The 19,866-nt window shown below is 43.7% G+C and overlaps 1 protein-coding gene across 18 annotated transcripts in view; it reads left to right on the top strand.

Annotated features, from left to right (window-relative positions):
• The window catches only part of GTDC1 (glycosyltransferase like domain containing 1), a 193,644-nt gene extending 174,134 nt beyond the window's left edge, over window positions 1-19,510 (top strand). For 15 of the 18 annotated variants that reach the window (XM_035331007.1, XM_035331010.1, XM_035331009.1 and 12 more), the window contains one exon: window positions 3,789-5,080. In XM_035331007.1, the coding sequence (XP_035186898.1) occupies window positions 3,789-3,872 (84 nt within the window). In that variant the 3' untranslated portion in view covers window positions 3,873-5,080. The other 3 variants (XM_035331021.1, XM_035331014.1, XM_035331015.1) reach the window with 2 other exon arrangements.
• Window positions 19,511-19,866: the final 356 nt, after the last annotated feature.

Raw genomic sequence — 19,866 nt, 5'->3', positions numbered from 1 at the left:
AGGATCCCTGTTAGACCTTAGACATCTGAATTGTTTCCAGTCTCAGAATTTGGCTGAACAGGGCTGTTCTAACAAAACTTTTTTCTTTCCCCCTTCCCCCTCTTTTTGCTCCATTTGAGATAAAGCAATATATTTGCTATTTCAGGAAAACAGGTAGGAGTTCCCTTCTGATCCAGCTTTAATATTTAGGCACAGCTAGGAAGATGGCAAGAGGCCTTCTCAGCAACTTGTTGCATTTGTGTGCAACTGCCTTCGAACCCAGGCAGCTCAGTGGGGTTACAGTGGCCTGGATGTGTGGGGGCTCGGGGGAATCCCACGCCAGATGTTTGTCAGCCACTCAGCCCCATTGCAAGGAACAAAAGTTACTCATGGCTCTTGAACAGGCCTTGTAAGAGCCAGGGATGATGCCTCTGCCCTTACTTCTACTTCATCACCCTCTGAAAAAACTCCCTGAGAACTTCTTTTTCCATAGGGATGCTGCCTCTCTGGATCAGCACATCATGTGCTTAGTTTAATATCATGGTTTTGGTAGTGGTCAGCATCAGATATCTGAGAGAAGGCCGACACGGGTAGAAACAGGGTGTTAAAGGTCTTCTCTTGGTCTTTTAGAATTAGAGATTGGTCTTAACCCAGGAATTGGAGATTTTATAATCTTGCATGTTCTTTTAGTATTAAGTATTTCCATGCTGTATGTACTGATTCTCCATTTGACATTCAGGCCCTTGGAGACCTCTGTTGCTGTCTTTCATGGCTCTGTAGCAAGGCAATTCATTCCGTGTTTACAGACACAGGCATTAAAAGATTTCCTTCAGTTGGCTCAGAGTGTCCCACCTTCAGTTGCGCTGAGTGTCTCCTTGTTTTTGAGTCATTCGCCTGGTAGCAGAAGTTTCCACTCCATTTTTTCCAAACCATTCATTATTTTGTAAACATTTGTCAAACACTTCCAGTATCCTGGGCTTTTCAGTCTCCGGGCTTTTCAGTTATCCCGTGTTTATATTCTTACCTCCTATCATTCAAGCCATTTTGATGCTTGAGAGCTGTTTTTGTGCTGGTGTGATCATTACTTTACAGAGTATTCTAGGCCATGCCATCAATTTATGTGATGTGTTGTACTCTGTGATAATTTTCAACCTGCTCCTTATGGAGCCAAACACACTGTTTACTTTTTAACCGTGAATGTATATCGAGCAGATGTTTGCTTACAGTGTTCTCTAGATCTTTTGTCCCAAGCTGATAAAGTTAATTTAGAGCTCTACAGGCTGTGTGAGTAGTACAAATATTCCCACCCATCGCGCTGACTTTCCTTGTGGTGGCAGAGCAAGTTTGCAGGGAACGAAGGAGGCACTCTACTGAATTCCTGCTTCTACCTGGCTGACGTTAGGTGCAGGTCAGAAGCAGGCTGGAAGCACAGGTGTGAAACTTGTATTTTCCTCTTGTGATGCTCAGTTTCCAGTGAGGATAATTTAATGTGGTTTCAGAGATGGTCTAAATTTGCTTCTCAGAGCCTGTATAGGAAGGTTAGAGCAGCTAGAAAATGAAATGCAGCATGCTGCCTCCATGCCCTTCCATCTCTGTTGGTGCTAGGAAGGTCTGCCTAAGGATGGGTCCTAAGTAAAACGTATGAGTCAATGATTTTTTATGTGAAAGAAAACCCTGGTTACTTATTTAGAATGAAGAATCCTAGAGTAATTCAGGAAGGGACCTGTGGAGGTCATCTGGGTCCAGCCTCTGCTCAAAGCAGGGCCAGCTTCACAGCAGGATGGATTAAATTGCTCGGGGTTGTATCCAGGTTAGATTGAAGCCTTCACATTTTTCATTCCTATATATCTGATATAGTCAAACACCTGGCTAGATTAAGAGGTAGAAAGATCTGCTAGACCACGGGATGCGATTTAGGCAGTTTGGGTCAATCTAAGGCCTACAAGCTGCACGTGGGTCCGGAAGCACCTTTGGCAGGGTGAGGTCTGCTAGCTTATGTGGATGTTCACACCAGAAGAAATGAGCTAGCAGGGGCTGTTAAAAGTTGCCTGGTAGGTCATTCTGGGAGCCAACCATATTGTATTGAGTATCTCCTTGTTCCTGAGCTGTTTGCTGGAAGCAGAAACTCCTACTCCATCTTTTCCCAGGGCTCGCCTTGCTCTGTCTCTCTGAAAGCCAGGAGATAAGGAACTTTCTGAAAATTCTGGTCCACAGTTGGCTATGCGTGTGCAGCAGGAAGAAAGCATTCATTAAGAAAGCAGTTCTTTGTGCATCTTTCAGCATCAACACAAGGACTTTGAACTTTTTATTATAACAATGATTGATAGCTTCCAGTTTAGTTTTAGAAAGTAGATGAACCATAGCCACTGCAAAATGGTAGATGGAGAAATGGGTCAAAGGAATTAAGATTGACTTTGACAAAAGAGTTGCAAAACGCATGAAAACTAATTGTTTTTCAGTAACGTGTATCCACATTACCTTGAGAAAGAAAGCCTGAAGCTCTTTTTCTGGTGTTGTGGTTGCTCAATGTGTTCTGAACCTTCTTTTCCTAATGGAAGGGTATCTTGCATAAATTCACATCCAACATTTATGTTTTTGTTTAAACACAAAAAGAAAGAAGTGAGTTTTAAAAGGCTGATAAAAGAAACTGCAGTTTGTTCAAGGAAATACTATTACTCTGCTGAGGAGTATTATATAGCTCTGACTCGGGCCTTGCAGTGCACCCAGTTCACATAAACCAATGCTGTCTTTTGATGGTGGTTTCCAAAGGTGCTTGGAGTTTGAAAGTTGAGCTCCAAAAGTAATTACTACAAGCTGCTTTCCACCTTGATTCCTCCGTAATGCTCACTTACCGGGGGAAGGAGCTGGGTCGCAGAGTAAAGCTGACCCGATACAGTTTGGCTCTGTAAATCACTCTGCCTTCTCGCACTCCAAGTCTCAGGTTTTGTGCGGAATAATAATCAGTGATTCTTAATTTTGTTAAGGGAATTCTAAGACTGTGCATAAAATGTATGCCAAAACAGTACTGCCTGCTGGAACTCCAGCTATCCTGAAGCAGCAGGTCTGAACGGATGAACCGTCCTTGCTGAATTTGGAAGGTTAACTCTGAAGCCTAATGATGGCAGCATAGATATTAAATATTTCTATTCCGCTCTGAGGACACAAGAAACAAAAATGTTCGTATCACTGAAGATATTGCAGTGCTGCTGACACTTACTGTGCTGTCTCTTCACACAAGGATCTTGCTTTCTGTGAAAACTTTGCTACTCATGACGATTTTGTCTCTGCATATTTAGGAGCTGTTGACTGAATCATGTTCTATTCCTTGAAAACATGAATGCCCAGACTTTTGCAGAGTTATCACTCTTACCCCCTCCAAACTAAGGAGTGGAGTTGATTCTCTCCAAGGTTACTCTAAGGTAAAGGCCAAAAGCCAGACCAGCCATGGTGGCACAGGGGAATTAGGCCCTATCTCCTGCCGGTTCCTGGTTCTACCAGGTCTGAGGTGTGAGAAGCAGGTCGGGCCCGCTCGGCCCTTGCTGTGTCTGCTGAGGCCGCCAGTAAGAGTGGGATTTGGTGGTGGAAGTGCTCGATCAGGGCTGCCACCAACTTCATGGGGCTCCCTCTGGATCTGGCCTGGCACTTCCAGCTGCCTCTCGGGGCCGCTCTGGGCAAGGCCGGGGCACGGTGGTGGGGCTGGTCCCCAGGACGAGCGGCTCCACGCACGCTGCTCCTCCCGAGGCCGGAGACATCCCTTCTGCGGCAGCAGCTGACGTTCTGCGTGTGATCTGTCCTCTGCTTCCTCGTAGGGCGAGATGGCTGGCTTTTCTTGGGCAGCGCTCCGTGGTAAATTCAGGTCTCTGCTCGCAACAGAACCGAGGGAAGATTTGTGACAGATGGGGCTAAGTCACAAACTTGCAGCCTCAGGCAGAATTGTGGAAGTTTCCAGAGTGTGCCCATATTTACCTGATCAGAGAGAAAAGAAAATCTGCAGAGGAAGCCGAGCCTGGCTGCTTGTCATAGCTGACACAGAGCCATCTGCCACAAACCTGTGGCGGCTTCAGATCTCCAATCCCTGCCACCACCCCAGCTCAAATTAAATACAGATTCTTAGAGACGTTATGATGGTTACACATGTCCTCGGCATCACATGCAGGAGACTGTTCAAAAAAAATATGTGGCCTGTTGTATAACCGCACTCATGTATCCCATATGTGGTGCCACATTGAATTTCCGGTTGAATCTGTTTTTATCCTTTGTACTGGATGACATGGTGCCTGAATTCTTTCTTTTCGCCGACACGATGGCAGCCAAGCTGCAGCTTCAAACGCTCACACTTGGCTGGGTTTCTACCTAGGTTGCCAGGTTATCATTGGAGCCTTATTGTGTCCTCAAAGGGCCACAGGGCCTGAAAGGAGGATCCGAGTGCTACCGGACTAATTGGGCAGCCATCTCTGAATTGTTTGTAGGCAAAGGGCTGCTTTAGCACTTTTCTTTTTGCAAATTAATGACTCTCTGGCACAGGGGTTTTTAAGTGAAGGTATTAATAAGGGGTCTGGCAGGTAATCCCATGATTCGCGGAGTTACATTTGCATTTAATTAATCTTAAAGAAAGCTGAAAGATAAACAGCTGTAATTCAAACTAGCATGGGAAATATGCTACATGGTGCCATCTATCCGATAAAATGAAAGCTGAGAGACTTGTTTTATTTCTCTCAAGGATGGAGAACAAACAGATAACAGTCAAAATACTTCCAATAAAAAGTAGTAGTATAAATGTAACGGCCGTTCATCAAGAATCTTTGCATCCAGTTACAAATACAGTCTTTTAAAGATAAATCACTTATGATTCCAGCAGTCAAGCTGCTATATTTGTTGATGTAAAATGTTTTGAAGATGTAGATTGTACAATAAATTTTTAATAAAGTGCCCACTGCAATTTTTAATTAGCATATCTCATTCATGTATAAGTGTGTACATCTATCTGTATGTTTATCACTATGCATATCCTTGTGTCAGAGTCAATGAATGCAATTGTGTCTTTATCTGATGAAGTAGAATCTGCTTTGCAAGTGATAATAAAATGTTCTGACAATCCCAAGATTTTCAGCTCCGTTCTGGGAAGAAGCAGGAAGAGGATTCTCGGTAAGTCATTACCACATAAAGCTTGGTAAGACCTCTCCTGACAGACAGGTATGGTTTCTTCCTCCCTCCTACCAGGCAGGGTGGTTTCTGTCCCTGTGCCAGCAGGCTGTCACCCGATGGCAAACTTGGAGAGCATGTTGAGCTAATTCGTGAGATGGTGAGCATCTTTCCTGTGCCAGCCTTGCCCAAACTCTGTCGGGCTCCAGGGCTGCATCCATGGCAGAGGAGAGGTTCAGGCTGGTCCCACTGCGCGCACGCAGCTCCTGGCTTCCCAGTCAGCACTGAGACATCTTTTCTGACACCATCAAGATGCTGAATTGTCCTTTCTCAGTGTGAGCAGGCAGTAGCTCTCTTTAAAATTGCTCTATTAATCAGTCAAAAAGCCGAGGGAGATCCAGTGGCAAATGGTAAATGTTCAGATATTTTTCTGGCACTGCAGAGTTGTAATTTTGCGGTAATCATCTGTCTTATATGTTGGTTTCTCCCTGTTTCTGCTCGATCAAAGCCCAACTTGGCTCTAGATGTTGAATGTGGTCTTCTCAGGGAAGCATGCATGGGTGTGGTAGTCACATTTGGTAGAGCCAAGCAGCAGAACTTACTGCATTTCCTATCAGACTGCATCATAAATCTTCACTGAGGCTATCACACCTTGCACCAGCAAGAACAAATTAGACTGTATTTTTTACTGTTGGGGAAACTGAGGCATGGTACGATTAAAGTGACTTGGTCCAAGTTTCACAGTGAGTCGCTCTCCAAACCAATAAAAGGAAAGAGGAGATGCTGCAACGTCATGGCATGGCTTGTGGCGAACAGACTGCGCACGTAGTGCCATGAGACGCGATACGCCAAAACTTGATGGTTTTGACTCGAGACTGATGATGCCTCCAGAGCATGTCCTGACCAGGCCCACGGCCGAAGGAGGTCTCACCCAGCTCCTCGGCAAGGTGATGTCTGGCTTTGGCTCACTTATTGATCGGTGATACTTGAACCATTCCTAGCTAATCTGAGTGAGGCTTCGTCTTGACGGAAAATTTTGCCTCAGAGTTACAAACCCTTGCAAATAATGCTTTATAATAGGAACACTCTCAGAACTTTAATTATAGGGTAATAAATAGCAACGCGGCATTATCCTTGGATACTTCTTTACATTCTTAGTGAATATACACAGCTGGTCTGGAGCATGAAAACATCCTTGCCGCATCTCCTAGGTCCTGGAGGCTGGCCTGGTTTTCGGGGCCAGCCTGGCCCATTTCAGGGTCCTCAGCCAGTGGCGTGCCTCAAGGCCTCAGGTGGGCTGAGGCCCTGTTACCCCCCGGTGGTCTTCCCCCCCCCGGCCCAGGCTGGGTGCCGCAGCAGACCGAAACAACCTGAGGAGTTTTGGCTCGCAGTTTGCGAAGATCAAACAAGCCAGCCGCTCTGCGCTGCTTCATTTAAAGCCTTCACTTCAAAAGGTCACAGAGGCAAATTGGGATCTCGGTCCCGTTGTTCCTCCACACATGAGTAATCTGAGAATGCACAGACCTGATCTTAAGAGTAAAATGACAGAATTAGCCCCGACTTACTTTCATATTTATTGATGTTTCGCCTGCATTGACACCGCGACTGCAAGCTCTTTGCTGGGAGCCGCGGCGCGCGGCTGAAGCGCAGTGGGTTTCGCTGACTCCTACCAGACGGCTCCTCGCCTCCTGCATCAATAGCAGGCCAGGCACCTAATCCCCCAATCCTTTTGTCTTAGCGTTTGAGATCACAGGAAACACAGGTTTATTCCACATGAGAATTGTCTTTTGCCGTCTAAATGGAAAAGAAAATCCTAAAATAACCGGGGAATTTTTTTTTTTTTTTTTATTTTTTTTTTTTTTGCAAAGCGTTTCCAGCGCTCCCAGCCCCGCTCGCTCGTGCTGCAGGCACCGCGAGGAGCCGCGCGGCAGCCCAGCTTCACCCGCACTCGCAGCGCCGAGACCTCTGACTTAGCTCAAAGCTGTTCCGAATTAGGAGGCTAGATTTTTCTAATTGCATTTTTAAAGACCGAGCCAGCAGTTCATTAGAAGCCATGGAGCAAATTCTGCTTCTCTATTACACCAATATAAATCTTGAATGAATTTATCTCAGGATAACTGGGAGGGTAGAACGTACCTCCCATATTGTTCCTCAGATTATTAAAAGTTACAGGGCCTTGAAAATTAAATTCACCTTTCCCCGTTCAAGCTGTTTACTCTTTGTTTCTTATTCCAGTAAGGACAGTTGAAATGAATTAGTCGGTCTCATTTCTGCTCATAGTCACTTTTAAGTTTGGTTCTCATGTACTAGCCCAAGACTAGTTTGTGTGGAAAAGGCTGGAGGGCATTTTCTTTCAAACAAATTGTTTTCATGGGAATAATTTCCTAGAGAATTATATTAAAACATTTCCATCAATCCCTGATTTTGTGAAAATATTTTCCTCTTCTATATCCTTGATTTGGGGCCTTGGCAATTCTTTATTTACAGATATAAATGAGCACCTTAATGAAAGTCCTTGAGAATTTTACCCTCTAATAGGCTAACCTTATTTAACTGAAATACTTTTTAAGTGATTCAGCCTGGTAAGCGAGGCTTCGTCTTGGAGGAAAATTTTGCCTCTGAGTTATGAACCCTTGCAAATAAGGTTTTATAATAGAAACACTGTCAGAACTTTAATTATAGGGTAATAAATAGCAATGCTGCATTATCTTCTGATATTCTCTACATTCTTAGCGAATATACACAGCTGTTGCTGGGGACTGATAATCGAGTGCTGTGGAGCTGCGCTGCGGCTCTGCCCGCACCCTGCGTGGAGGCAGCGGCAGGGAGGAGGACGAGGAGGACGATGAAGAAGATGAAGGGGGAGGAGGAGGAGGAGAGGAGGAAGGAGGGAGGGAAGCAGCCGCTGGAGCAGAGCCCCCCCAAGCTGCTCCAGCAGCCCCGGGGCTGCAGTGCCGGCGCTGGAGGCAGAGAGGGGAGGCGAAGGGAGGCAGAGGCGCAAACGCCAGCCGCTGGTAACGAGGGTTGCTAACAAGGAGAAGAAGGACTTCCAGCAGCGGGGCGCCCCGCGGCCGGGAGCGGAGCCGGGCGCTGCCTCCCCCCGGGCTCGGCCTCCCCCCGGGGGCTGCCCGCGGCCCCCAGCGCCTCGGTGCGGAGCCGCTCGGCGGAGGCTGCCCCGGCCCTCCGCGGGTGTCCGAGTTCCGAACACGGCCCCCGATAAATCAGTAAAAAATAAAATTAAGTAAAAAAAAAAAAAAAAAAAAAAACCCTCAGCCGAAGCGCAGCGACGGAGCGCGGTGGTGAAGGCTGGAGGATGCACGCAAAGGGCTTAACCCTTCGGGCTTTGAAGGCGAAACGGGAAGCGCCCTGGCAAGGCCTGTCTGTAAACAATGATAATTAGCCTTTTCAGAAATCATAACGCTGATTAAAATCTCCGATTCATTATTTATTCATCACAGAGCCTCCTTGCAGACGTGGGAATAGGGATTAAAACCTGGCGGTGCTCAGCCCGCGAGGCGCCGTGGAAGGGGTTAAGGCGAAGGCGAGGAGCCCAGGCCCTGGGAATGCTGCTCCTCGCAACCAATACTTTCTCCTTCCCTTCCTGCCAGGAATACTCCCATTCCCCCAAATTTTGGTATCGTGAAAATGTTTCTCATACTAAGTACAAGTGTTAGACTGAATCCAGTTGGTACTGAAATTGCAAACACACTTTCACTCCTAGAAAAGCCAGCAGAAAGGAACTTCTTTTAACTCCATAATAGCAGGTTCCGTGGTAAATGAACAACTGATGGTCAGCTAGCCAATTATGGTATAAATATCCGCTGTTTACAGCGAGGTGTTAAATGAGCCCTCCGAGCACAAAGGATCAGACTGTCTAAGCTACAATTTGTGCTTCATCCCATTATGTCTCCCCTAAAAAGGCCCGTGCCGTTGTAGGTAATGTGCGCGCAGAACATATTTCTTTCTGTTGATTTTAGTTTGCTTTAATTCAATACACACTCTTGTTTACTTTTTAAAATTTAAATAAATGTCAGCATTGTATAATTTCTATGTTAACAAAGCAGTGAGCAAAATCCCTTGTATGTTTATAAAATATTATTGTTTAATTCACATAGTTTAGGAATTCCAAATGTTGAGAATAGGAAGGAGGCCAAATACCATCTGTTTATAACTATGATGCATCATCATATGTGTACTTTAAAAAAGAAGGAAAAAAAAAAAAAAAAAAAAGCTTGGTCAATCATGCCACTGTTCTATCTGTTAGGAATATGGTGAGGATTTAAAATTGCTCTGTGCAATTTGCAAGAAATTTCAGTGTGGTTTAACTCCGAGCAGGGATGTTCGAGGAGTTGCTCACTCCTGTGTTCCTGTTGGGAGACTTGAATGAAATGCTCATGTGCCTGCACTGCTGCAGGCACAGATTCAACCACTTTCTCCCAGCCTCGGTATTCCCCCATCCAACAGTCCAAGAAACTAAAATAGGAAGGGTTTTTAAACTCCTTATAGATTTGGGAGGGGGCGGGGGGGGCTGCATTTGCAGGTTCATTTCAACCGCTTCAGACATTTGTTTTCCTGGATTTTTAAGGACAGAAGAAAAGCTTACTGATTTTTGTAGCCTGTCTTGCAAAACACAGGCTAGAGACCATCATTCAGCTGATTCTGCAAATGTTTAAGAAAAAAAAAAAAAATCTCTGTCTCAAATGTTAGTAGGTTTAAATCCAAGATAAAATAATACATTCCATACAGTGGAGTTGTGTGCAACGTGTATTTTAAAGAGAAGGTAGTCTGCAGGCTTAAAAACAAAGAGAGTATCTCCAAGTTAAGTAGATAAGAAGATTTTTTTTTCCAAACCCAAGTTAATTAGCTAGTACGTCAAGCCTCATAGACGTCTTCCTACCTTTCAGGGGCTGAAGAATCCCCAGTAAATGTACTTAAACTTCCTAGCGAGGGCCAGTGAGATGAATGCAGAGATTAGAGCGAGCATTACCGTGCCTTCTCAGTGCATCCCAGCTGCAGTTCATCCTACTATTGATAATGATGCTCAGAGTTACCGAGGTGGTTTCTCAAACTCGCATATGGGGTCCTTTCCCCAAGGATGAGGAATAATAGCTACACTCAGGTGGTACGGGCAGGGTAAGAACAGATTTTCAGTTATCTTTGCCTGGTGTGCGGTGACTTTTCCGTTGCACTGATTTAATCTGTGGAGAGGTACACTTAGGACAAGGGCTGTAATTTTCTGATAGAACAGGAGGTTTTGTTTTGTGTTAACCATTTAAAAATAAATAAATAAATGAAGCACAGGTGAAGGGAAAATGACCGTGCTTGCTGGAGCCCAGCCCTGGCAGAGTCACAGTATGAAACGTTTTGTGGCCAAACTCTCAGCAATTTCTGTAATACCACAATTTAGCATACTATATGCCGTGCTGAAATGCCTGTGACTTCGTTTTTGAACTTCTTCCTTTCTACTGTTACATCTAAGTTGCAGCATCTTGAATTACTTAGCTACACCCAGACAGAAAGTTACAGTTTCTAGCTCCATACACTGTACCGAGCTGTTACTGCTAAAAACTGGCCCCACAGTGTGAAAGCCCCTTTCTGTACATCTTCCATTGTAAGCCATTCTGTAGGGCACCAGACAATTTACTATCTTGAAAGATTTTTTTATATTTATTTATTTTTTAAATTAGAAGAAGGAAATGCCTCACACACCTTTCTTAAGCAACCTCTGTGGGGCAGGTGCCATTGATGGAGATTATTTGCTACCATCTGATGTGTTTAATCTGCTCACTCCGGCACCACAGGAGTGAAAAGCAGGACAAAAGGCACATTCTGTCATTGTGGCTTGCAGAAATTCATAAATGTGAAATGTACACATTCCCAACCCAACAAAGCTGGTGTTCTGTGCCAGCGTCAGATATTCGGGCATGCATTCCTGCATATTACTCCGTATTTTCCATGGCTGTGCGATCCTTGGTCTCCCAAGCTGAGATAGCAATCAAGGGGGCAGATTGTCCAATTATGATGTGCATACCTGTCCACTAGGAATTATATGGAACCCTCGCACTCATTTATCACTTCATTTTTGCACGCTGGAGTAGTTTTATGAGATACACTGATAGAAGCCGTTTCAGAGGTTGCTAAATACCATGTTCATTGCATGCTTGGTTTCATGCAGTTCCTGGGCGCTGGAGAGACGGTGCAGAGAGACGGGTATCTCAAATCTCATCCAGGCACAGGTATAAATTCCACACCAAGGGCTGTGGTTGAGGCTCTCGTTTTTGATAACAACATCGGCATTATTCAGACAACACCCAGCGTCTACCCAGCACAACAAGTATCTCAGCTCTGCCCCACACGACATCCAAGTAGGGAGATACTGGGAGATCCTTCTAGATATTTCTGTCAGCGCTCAGGCTCTTGGCCCTGGGGAAGGAGTGTGCCTCACACAGCCGACTGGCAGCCCGTGCCCCACCAAAACACGCCGCAGGAGCACGACGAGTGACGGGAGGACATGGCAGAGCAGGCCCGGCCCTGTAGGCCTCATGCCTCGCCTCCCCTCCGGCAGCACCAGCCGAGGGCATTCATCATCTCCCGAGCTCCTGGGCATTAACGTTTAACCAGCCCATAATTTGGTTTTTAAGTGAAAGCCCGGAGATTAATAAACTTAATCTAGCGCTCGCACAGATCTGAGGACAGCCGACCTCTGCCCTCTAGAGACCCAGGCTCATTGAAGCCTCTGCAGCCGAGGGAGCCCCGCAGTTGTCGCATCGCAGCGAGCCCCGTTCCCCAGGGGCTGCAGCCTGCCACCCTCTGTGTCTGCAGCAGGCACGGTGGTGACAAGGAATTTGTTTCTTTTATTTATGCCTCCTGCCTCTAAAAGGGTCAGCATTAGCAAACGTGGCTCCCTTCTCCTAGATGGAGGCCTGGAGCAGCCCTCCGGCCCCAGGAGGAACACAGCAGAAGTACAATTGGGTCAGAAATATTCCTTCTTCCAATTTGTCTGCATTTTAAAAAGGGGGGAAAAAATAAAAGAAAAAAAGGAAGGAAGGAAGCTGGAATCTGTCTCTGTTTAGGGTCACAGGTTTGCAAGTTTGGGTATTATCCTGCAAAAATCCCCAAATCAGCAAAGCCTTTCATGTTGAAGCGTTCAGCCAACAGAAAGGCTGCCTCAAACTGCAGAGCATTATGTATGGATTTCTTTGCACATTTCACGTCGTACAATTCTTTGGAAAAATTTGGATAGGAGTAGTTTGTCAATGCTATTAATAGATATGTTTAATGCAGAAGTGTGCAATGTGATGAACAGCCTTGGCAGGAACCATATCCAGCCTGATTGCATTGTAATACTGTTTGATGCAGCAGTATGTTTGATCAGTTACAAGTGATGAGTATCATATCACATCAAACAATTTAATACAGTCTCATTGTATGGAATTATGGCTGCTGTCAATCAGCATGTGGCCTATTCCTTACAGATCTGTCTTTGGGAGCTGGAATACAATGGCAGCTACATATGCATTAATAAATAAAATGCTGCTGAAATCCCATACAGACCTGTTGAGATTTTTGTTTCTCTTTCATGGTCTTTTTGTTTTTGTTTAATTTTATTTCTCCCTTTTTCAGTGCTGGCATGGAGATGGGTTCACCTGGTCAATAGGACAGCCAAGGATGGGGACTGGGTGCTCTGAAGAGAGCTTGGAAAACATCTAACAAAAATGCATGGGAGCTGTGAATTTTGTTTTTGTGAGCAGCAGTCTGAGGATAAATCCACTGAACTTGTTTTCTGCTGAAGCTTCACAGCGTCTCTCTTCTTGGCTTCCTCAGGGGGAGGAGAGGCTACCTATTAAAAATGCATATGTTTTGTCTTACTGCTCAGCGCACCTCACTTGATAACCCCCTACTTTGATTTGGGGATGGCACTCTTTGAACTTAAAGTCTCTTCCTTAGGACTGATATATTCAAGGTGCTGGAGGGGAAGCCTGTGTCAGATGAAAGATACGTATGTAAATAACAGTACAGAGGTGGGGTTTAAGGCATTACACATTTTACTATCAGTTTCAGACATATGCTGCTCTAATGCCAGCTTGCCTTGCAAAAGCTTCAAGTCCCTAACACGGCGTATGGTTTTTAATGAAGTCGTACTCCGCTGCCTACAACTGCGGGGTCACGCTGCACTTGTACGGGAGCACTGATTTCAGTAATGTTGCTTATTGTGGTCAAAGAGGGCAGAAGATTGCCTCTTTGCATCGTGTGGCTCTGGGGTTTTGGAGCCTGCACAGACAAATTGATCACATTGCAGTAGGCCACGCATTCAGAGAATAGGGGTGGCACGATGGAAAGCCAAATTTCAGCAGCTGATTAATCAATGTAATGACAGTAACTTTTTCCACCTTTCATTATGCTCTCAGCCTGAAAATCTAAACAGCACTGGTACTTGAAAGGGAAACCTCAGAAGAAATTTTTAGAGATACTGAAGGAAGTGGTTGTTGACTTAATAAATGACACATTTCCTTCTACATAACAAATGATCCTGGAGGTTGAAATGAAGCGTGATTGTAGGGCTAGAGTTAGAAACAGGGATATCTGACATAGAGAAATATTTCTAGTGGACGTTGAGGTGGTTGCTGAGCTCTGGTTCGGAGGGGGCAGCCTGTCTGTCTTTCGCACGAGTTGCCCAGCTTCCAAAAACTGTATGGAAAACCACTGCAAAGACCGTACAGCATGTCTGTAACTCAAACAACTGAACTCTGGGGCATCCTTATAATGCAAATAAATAATCAGAGATCCAGCTTGCTCCTGTCATATCATTCTCCTGGTAATTCCCAAGCACTGCTCAGCCAGGTGTTTCCTCTGCCTTGAACCCAAGCAAGATAGACCCCACACCCCCAGTTTGCCATAGGTAGTCCTGCTTCCATTTAATTCTGGAGCCTTGTGCGTTCTGTGGGCTATGAGATAGCCACAGTTGTGGACTGCTCTTGCAAATGAATCTGATCGGTTTGGAGCTGAAGGGCTCCATGGCATCTGCTAGTTCAGATATTCTAAGGTGGAGGGTAAGGTAAAGATAGCAAGTGTAAAATAATGTTTGCAAGTGTGCTTACAGCACTACTGACTTGTTAGGTAGCTATTAATGATACACACAGACACACAGAATTTCTAGGTTGGAAGAGACCTCAAGATCATCGAGTCCAACCTAATCCAACCTGATATTCCAGAATCAAACAGTACCCAAAGCAGAGTGCGTCCTGCCCCGGTTCATCTTGTGCCAGGCATTAATTGGCAATGGCTCTGTCTGAGGCCATGATCCATTCAAATCCTGCAGGCCGTGCAGGTCTGGACAGTATTTAGATCAGAAAACTCATCCAAGCAAGAGTAGCATTGGTTTGCTGCTAATCCACAGGAGAGCAGTACCTCCGTGAGGTTATTTGTAGATTATAAGGCCAAGAAAGGACTTTTTGGATCATCTGGTGTCACGTGTATAACACAAGCCATATGACTTCCCTCAATTAATTCCTGTTTGAACCAGAAAACCTCATCCTCTACCGGTCTAAAAATTGCCAGTGATGCAGAAACCACCACAACCTTTGATATTATTAGACACGGCGCTTTCGGAGATACTTTCTCTCCAATGAGGAGCTAAGAATGGCATTTGTCTCCTGTGATTATTCAATATTTGTTGCTAGAGCAAGGACGTCAGCTGTAGCACTGAGACCAAAGTCCCCTAAATATCCATACCTTTTGCCTGGATTGCCCTCGTAATCCTGCCTCGATCCAGCATTCCTCATTTTGCCCATTTTCTGGCGTTGCTGTCACAAAAGGCAGCTCCTCAGCAGACATCGCAGTGATTCTGAGCATGGAGTGGAATTGTCAACGTACGGTCCATTGATAAATAGGGGTCCCTGCACTATCTTGATGGGCTCTACCAAAGATAACCAGAACTGGCATTACTAAGAGGATAGATAACCAAACCTCTCACTGAAAGGCATTGAATTCCTGGACATTTTAAGGGGTCCAACTAATAATAAAAATAATTTGAAAAGCAATGCTGTTGGTGTAGATTGTGAAACTACTGCTGTTCACTGGGATGAAAGGCACCGCATGTGAGACACTTTGCTGATTTCTTATCTTCAGAAAACTTGTTTTTGAAGAGTACAGGGGTGGAGTCTGACTTGTGCCTGCCATAGGGGCAGCGTTTCAGGGGCTGGTAGCATGAGTGAGTGTTAGAGAATAAGAGTTGATGTCTTTCCCCTGCTACACGTGAACGTAATGAGCTCATGGTTAGCATTGTTGAACTAAAATGTCAGAATGTAATTATAAAGAGAAAAGATTAAAAAATAATAATCCTGTAGAATATTAACACTGATTTTTGCAGGCATTCACCCTCGTTTGCACAACACATACACTTCCCTTTTCTAACTGCACAACCTGTGAGTGGAATACCATTTCTCAATCTGTAAAATATGCTTTTGAGCCCTCCCCCTGCCTGCCCCTGCAGTACAGTTCAGCCTCCCCTTCCCTTTCTTGGAGGGTGCAAGCCCTGCACGTATCCCTGCTGCCTGCACCAGTGCCATCTACCAGGAGATGCTCGGGCTGGTGGCCCAGAGCGGGGCACATCCCTCCTGTCCCCCCCGCCTCCAGCACAGGACGCCCAGCAAGACAAACGTAAAGAGGACAGCTAATAACATGTATCTGCATCCCAGCCCCAGATTTTCTGTTTTAAACATGCTGCACAACTGACGCCGTGACACGTTGGCGATAGGATGGAGAAAAAATCCCGTGCCAGATGACTGATGGGCACCCATCTCTTTTAATTAATTGGGTTGAAGAACGCATCATGTCAGACTGAATACAGGGGCTCTTTCAGCCACGTTTTTCTGGATGCATATATAGATATATCTAACTGCAGATTTGAAAGCCCAGCATGAGGTCTCGTAAATGATAAAAATATGTATATACTAGAATTATACACACACACATACACACATTGGATAAATCGATGCTTGAGCATATACGTGTGTATATAATGTTCTGTTCTCCGTTCTGAGAGGCATTTATAAATAGATTTTATATATATATCTATTTCTATTATTCACAGCTCTATGTGTGTATGTATTGCAAAATCTGTTTTTTTTCTGGTATGCTTTTTAGTTTTTTGCAGGGTAATATATCTGATTTCTCTTTAAATTAAATGAATTTATTTGTCTGCCTTCCCTTAATGGAATCAGTTTTGATATACTCTTTGTTCATGCTGTTACAGGCTTCAGTCTAAGGGCTCTTTGTATTAACTTTTTTAAGTTACATTACAAAGAGGTTTTAAGATTTCCCAACAGGCTTTTATTTAACCAGGGCTTTTGATCTCAAACCTGCTGGGGCCTAGTGAAATCCTTACCAATTCTCCAGTAACTCCTCACTATTGGAATTTGAAAAGACCCACCTGAAGGATTTAACTCGCTGTATGGCTTCAGCCATCCTTTAGATGCTTCTATTCATGCAGACAGCGAGGGGGTCGAGGGCACCCTTTGTGATCCTCCAAGTAGCCTAAGGTGCCCTTTGCATAAGTTGTACTCCTGAGGAAATAAAAATCAGGAGGACACAAACCTATATACCTTATTTCCTGCTATCTTTACTTAAAGGAGGAGCACAGGGGGTCTGCTTAACATCCTTTGCTACCTAAATACCTTTTGGACATGGGAACTCAATAAAGGAACTTTCATTGCATCCATTACCCTACTGCGGTGCATAGCAAATTAGATTTAAAAGGGTACTTTTTCCCTTACAGCTATTTCGATCATTTTCTTTAAAATTTCAATTTAGTGTCTAGTGACAGAATATTCTGTAATGTACATTAGAACTATATAACACCAATTATGCTAACTGTGAACATTATTTCAAAAGAATTAGTTATATTAAGTTATAGACAAACCGTTAGGGAAAAAGGTCAGGTTAGGAAAAAAAAAAAAAAAAAAAAAAAAAAAAAAAAGGAGCTATGTGATAATGTTTTAAAGGACCGACATGAAGTGAATGCTCTTTTTATTTTTAATCCTTTCATTTTGCATAACCCACACTGAAATTTCTCTATGAGCTCGGCCTTTGGGCAGGGGGATGTCGCGCCACCGTGTTGGTTTACAGCTACAAATCCCGGTATAAAACCTACAGCTGAGTCTTGTGGTTGTGGGGAAACATCGTTTCTTCTATTTTTGGGAGATGGGATTGGTCGGATTCAAGAAAAATCTTCTAGCAGACACCAATGACCAGTATTTAGGAAAAAGGAAAAAATGCTAGCAGACCAAGCTCTAAAGAATATCATAACTAAGCACATTCTCATCACATTTTTGGTTGCCTGTTTTCTGTTTCCTGGATGTAACTCACACGATATGACTGTTACCTGCATTTTCTGTTAGTTTTCTTAAATCTTTTTTTGTTTTTTAATTTGATGTTAAAATAAAACCACGCCAAACTATGTGGCACAATTTAAATCTACCTTCTTTTTTCTTCTACTTTTCATGACTCTCCTTACCATTTGTTTATTTGGTTTTGGTTTGTGGCTTTTTATTTATTTATTATTTTTTTTCATTTCAAGGCATAAGATGTTTGGGTCACTTCTTTGTGAGCATTTGATATGGATATGTATTGCATCGGAAATGTTTCTGTGAAGATGGATAAAATAAAAATTTCTTTAATTCCTTTTTTTTCTCTCCCTTAGACCAGATTTAAGACTTCTGCTGGAACAGCACACGGCTTGGTTTTCTCAACTTATAGGGATTCCTGGTGAATCATTTTTGTTTGTTTGACGTCCTGTGGGATCAAACTGCCATGAATTTTGAATGATCTAAAAACTGTGTAGTTTACTTCAGCTAAAACTGCCTTCCACTTGAAAACATAAATCAGCTCAGCTGAAATTCAGTCTGGGTCTTTTTTTTTTTTTTTTTTTTTTTAACTGCTGTGGCCAGCCCCAGCTCCAGCTCGAGCCATGCTGCTCCCAGTGGTAGGAGAGGAGCTGCCAAGTGCCCCATTGCTGCTCATCGCCTCCCAGCAAGTGAGGGCTCCTCGGGCTGCATAACCAAAACCTAGACCACAACAGCCCCTGCAAGGTGTCCTGCCTGGCATTGCAGCTGGCAATGCATTACAGATGGGGTGAATTTGCTTTGCTTGGGTCTTCTTCCACCAGTCTGGAGCTCGGCAACTTCACAAAGCACATAGGACTCCAAGTCAAGACTTTTAACTTGCAAACACAGCTCCAAGTGGAGTTGCAGTAGGAGCTTTCACTTTTTCCTTCAGCAGCAAACTGAAATTAAAAGCAGATGCAGACAATGGCATTGTCTCTGGGGAATGAATTATATTATTTTACCAGCTTGACATCTGGTGAGATTAGATTAAAACCCCAAACGTGCTGGGCTAGTCCTGCTTTCTAGATCCTCTGAAATGGATTCGTCCCATTGAATTTATTTGTGGATTCAGGTTTATCTACAAACCTGGAAACTTCTGAATGGGGACTTCACGTTGGACATTTGTGTGGTAAGAAGACCCAAACCACAATGGCTAGGTTTATGTATTTGTGGAATGGAGGTGAGACTTTAATATGACTCCATCTTTATAAGACAGTGGAAAAAATGCTAAATCAGAAGGGAAAAAAGGAGCTTTTGATTCGTGAGGCCCAACAATATGTCTGAACATGTACCCATATTCACCCATAGGAAAACGCCCTACAGAAGCCCCTAATTTCTGTGTGCATGGTGATGCCTTTGTTGGGGGAGCAGCACCGGATGATGCCCTGATGGCTGAATAGGCACAAGATACCCAAGCATCCCCATTTTTTTCTCTCAACTCCCCCTGTGACCTTTGATAAGTAACTTAACCTGTTGTCCTCAGGATCCCCAGTAAAATGGGAGACCTTAATACTTATCTGGTGGGATAACAGTGCTTAATTCTTACCTAATTGGATGACAATACTTACCTACATACCTCACAGGGGTGTTGTGAGGATTAATTAACTAATGTTTGTAAAGTGCTTTGGAGATGGAAAGCAGTATATAGTCGTGCTAAGCACTATTACTCTGTGCCAGCATCAGGACCTTAAAATGGCTAAGGACAGAATAAGAGATTTTATGTTTTGAAATAAGCCAATTTTTCAAGGCATCCGGATGCTGGAAGTATTTTTAGACAGAGATTTCTAAGAAAGTTGGGAAACAGAAGGGGATAATTATATGACCTGAAACCTTTTTTGTTTCTTTTAGTTGACCAACTAAACGTAATCTTAGTTAGGTGTCGTTTGATGAATGTAAAAACTGCTTCTTGGGGTTTACGATATATCAGTGTTTACTCTTGCTGATCAAACAATATTTCTTGAAATAAATATCTCTGTTACAAATTGGACAAACAAATATATTAAATAAGCCAGAGGAAGTATTTATTTCTGTGTTCTTTCTTTCTGTATTTCTTTCTGTAAGCAGCTTTTTTATTGGCGTAATTCTGCTCTTGTTCCCATTAGGGTAACTGAAAGGTAACACCGCTGCAGTAAATGGAATTACACCAGATACAAAAGCATTATGTGAGAGCAAAATTATATTTATATGTGGTCTGAAATGCAACTTGACACTTGGATTTAAAGAAAAATCAAACCAGCCATTCCTAGAAATATATATAAATGAAACTATTTATTTTATTTTATTTTATTTTATTTATTTATTTATTTCTCAGACAAACAAAAATTGCCAAGCTCTTTGTTGAATACTGCTTGTTTCATGGCAG

This window comes from Oxyura jamaicensis, chromosome 7 (genome assembly GCF_011077185.1).
Source record: "Oxyura jamaicensis isolate SHBP4307 breed ruddy duck chromosome 7, BPBGC_Ojam_1.0, whole genome shotgun sequence".
NCBI lineage: Eukaryota > Metazoa > Chordata > Aves > Anseriformes > Anatidae > Oxyura > Oxyura jamaicensis.
The sequence above is the reverse complement of the archived record's forward strand: the minus strand, read 5'-3'. Positions and strand labels throughout refer to the sequence as shown.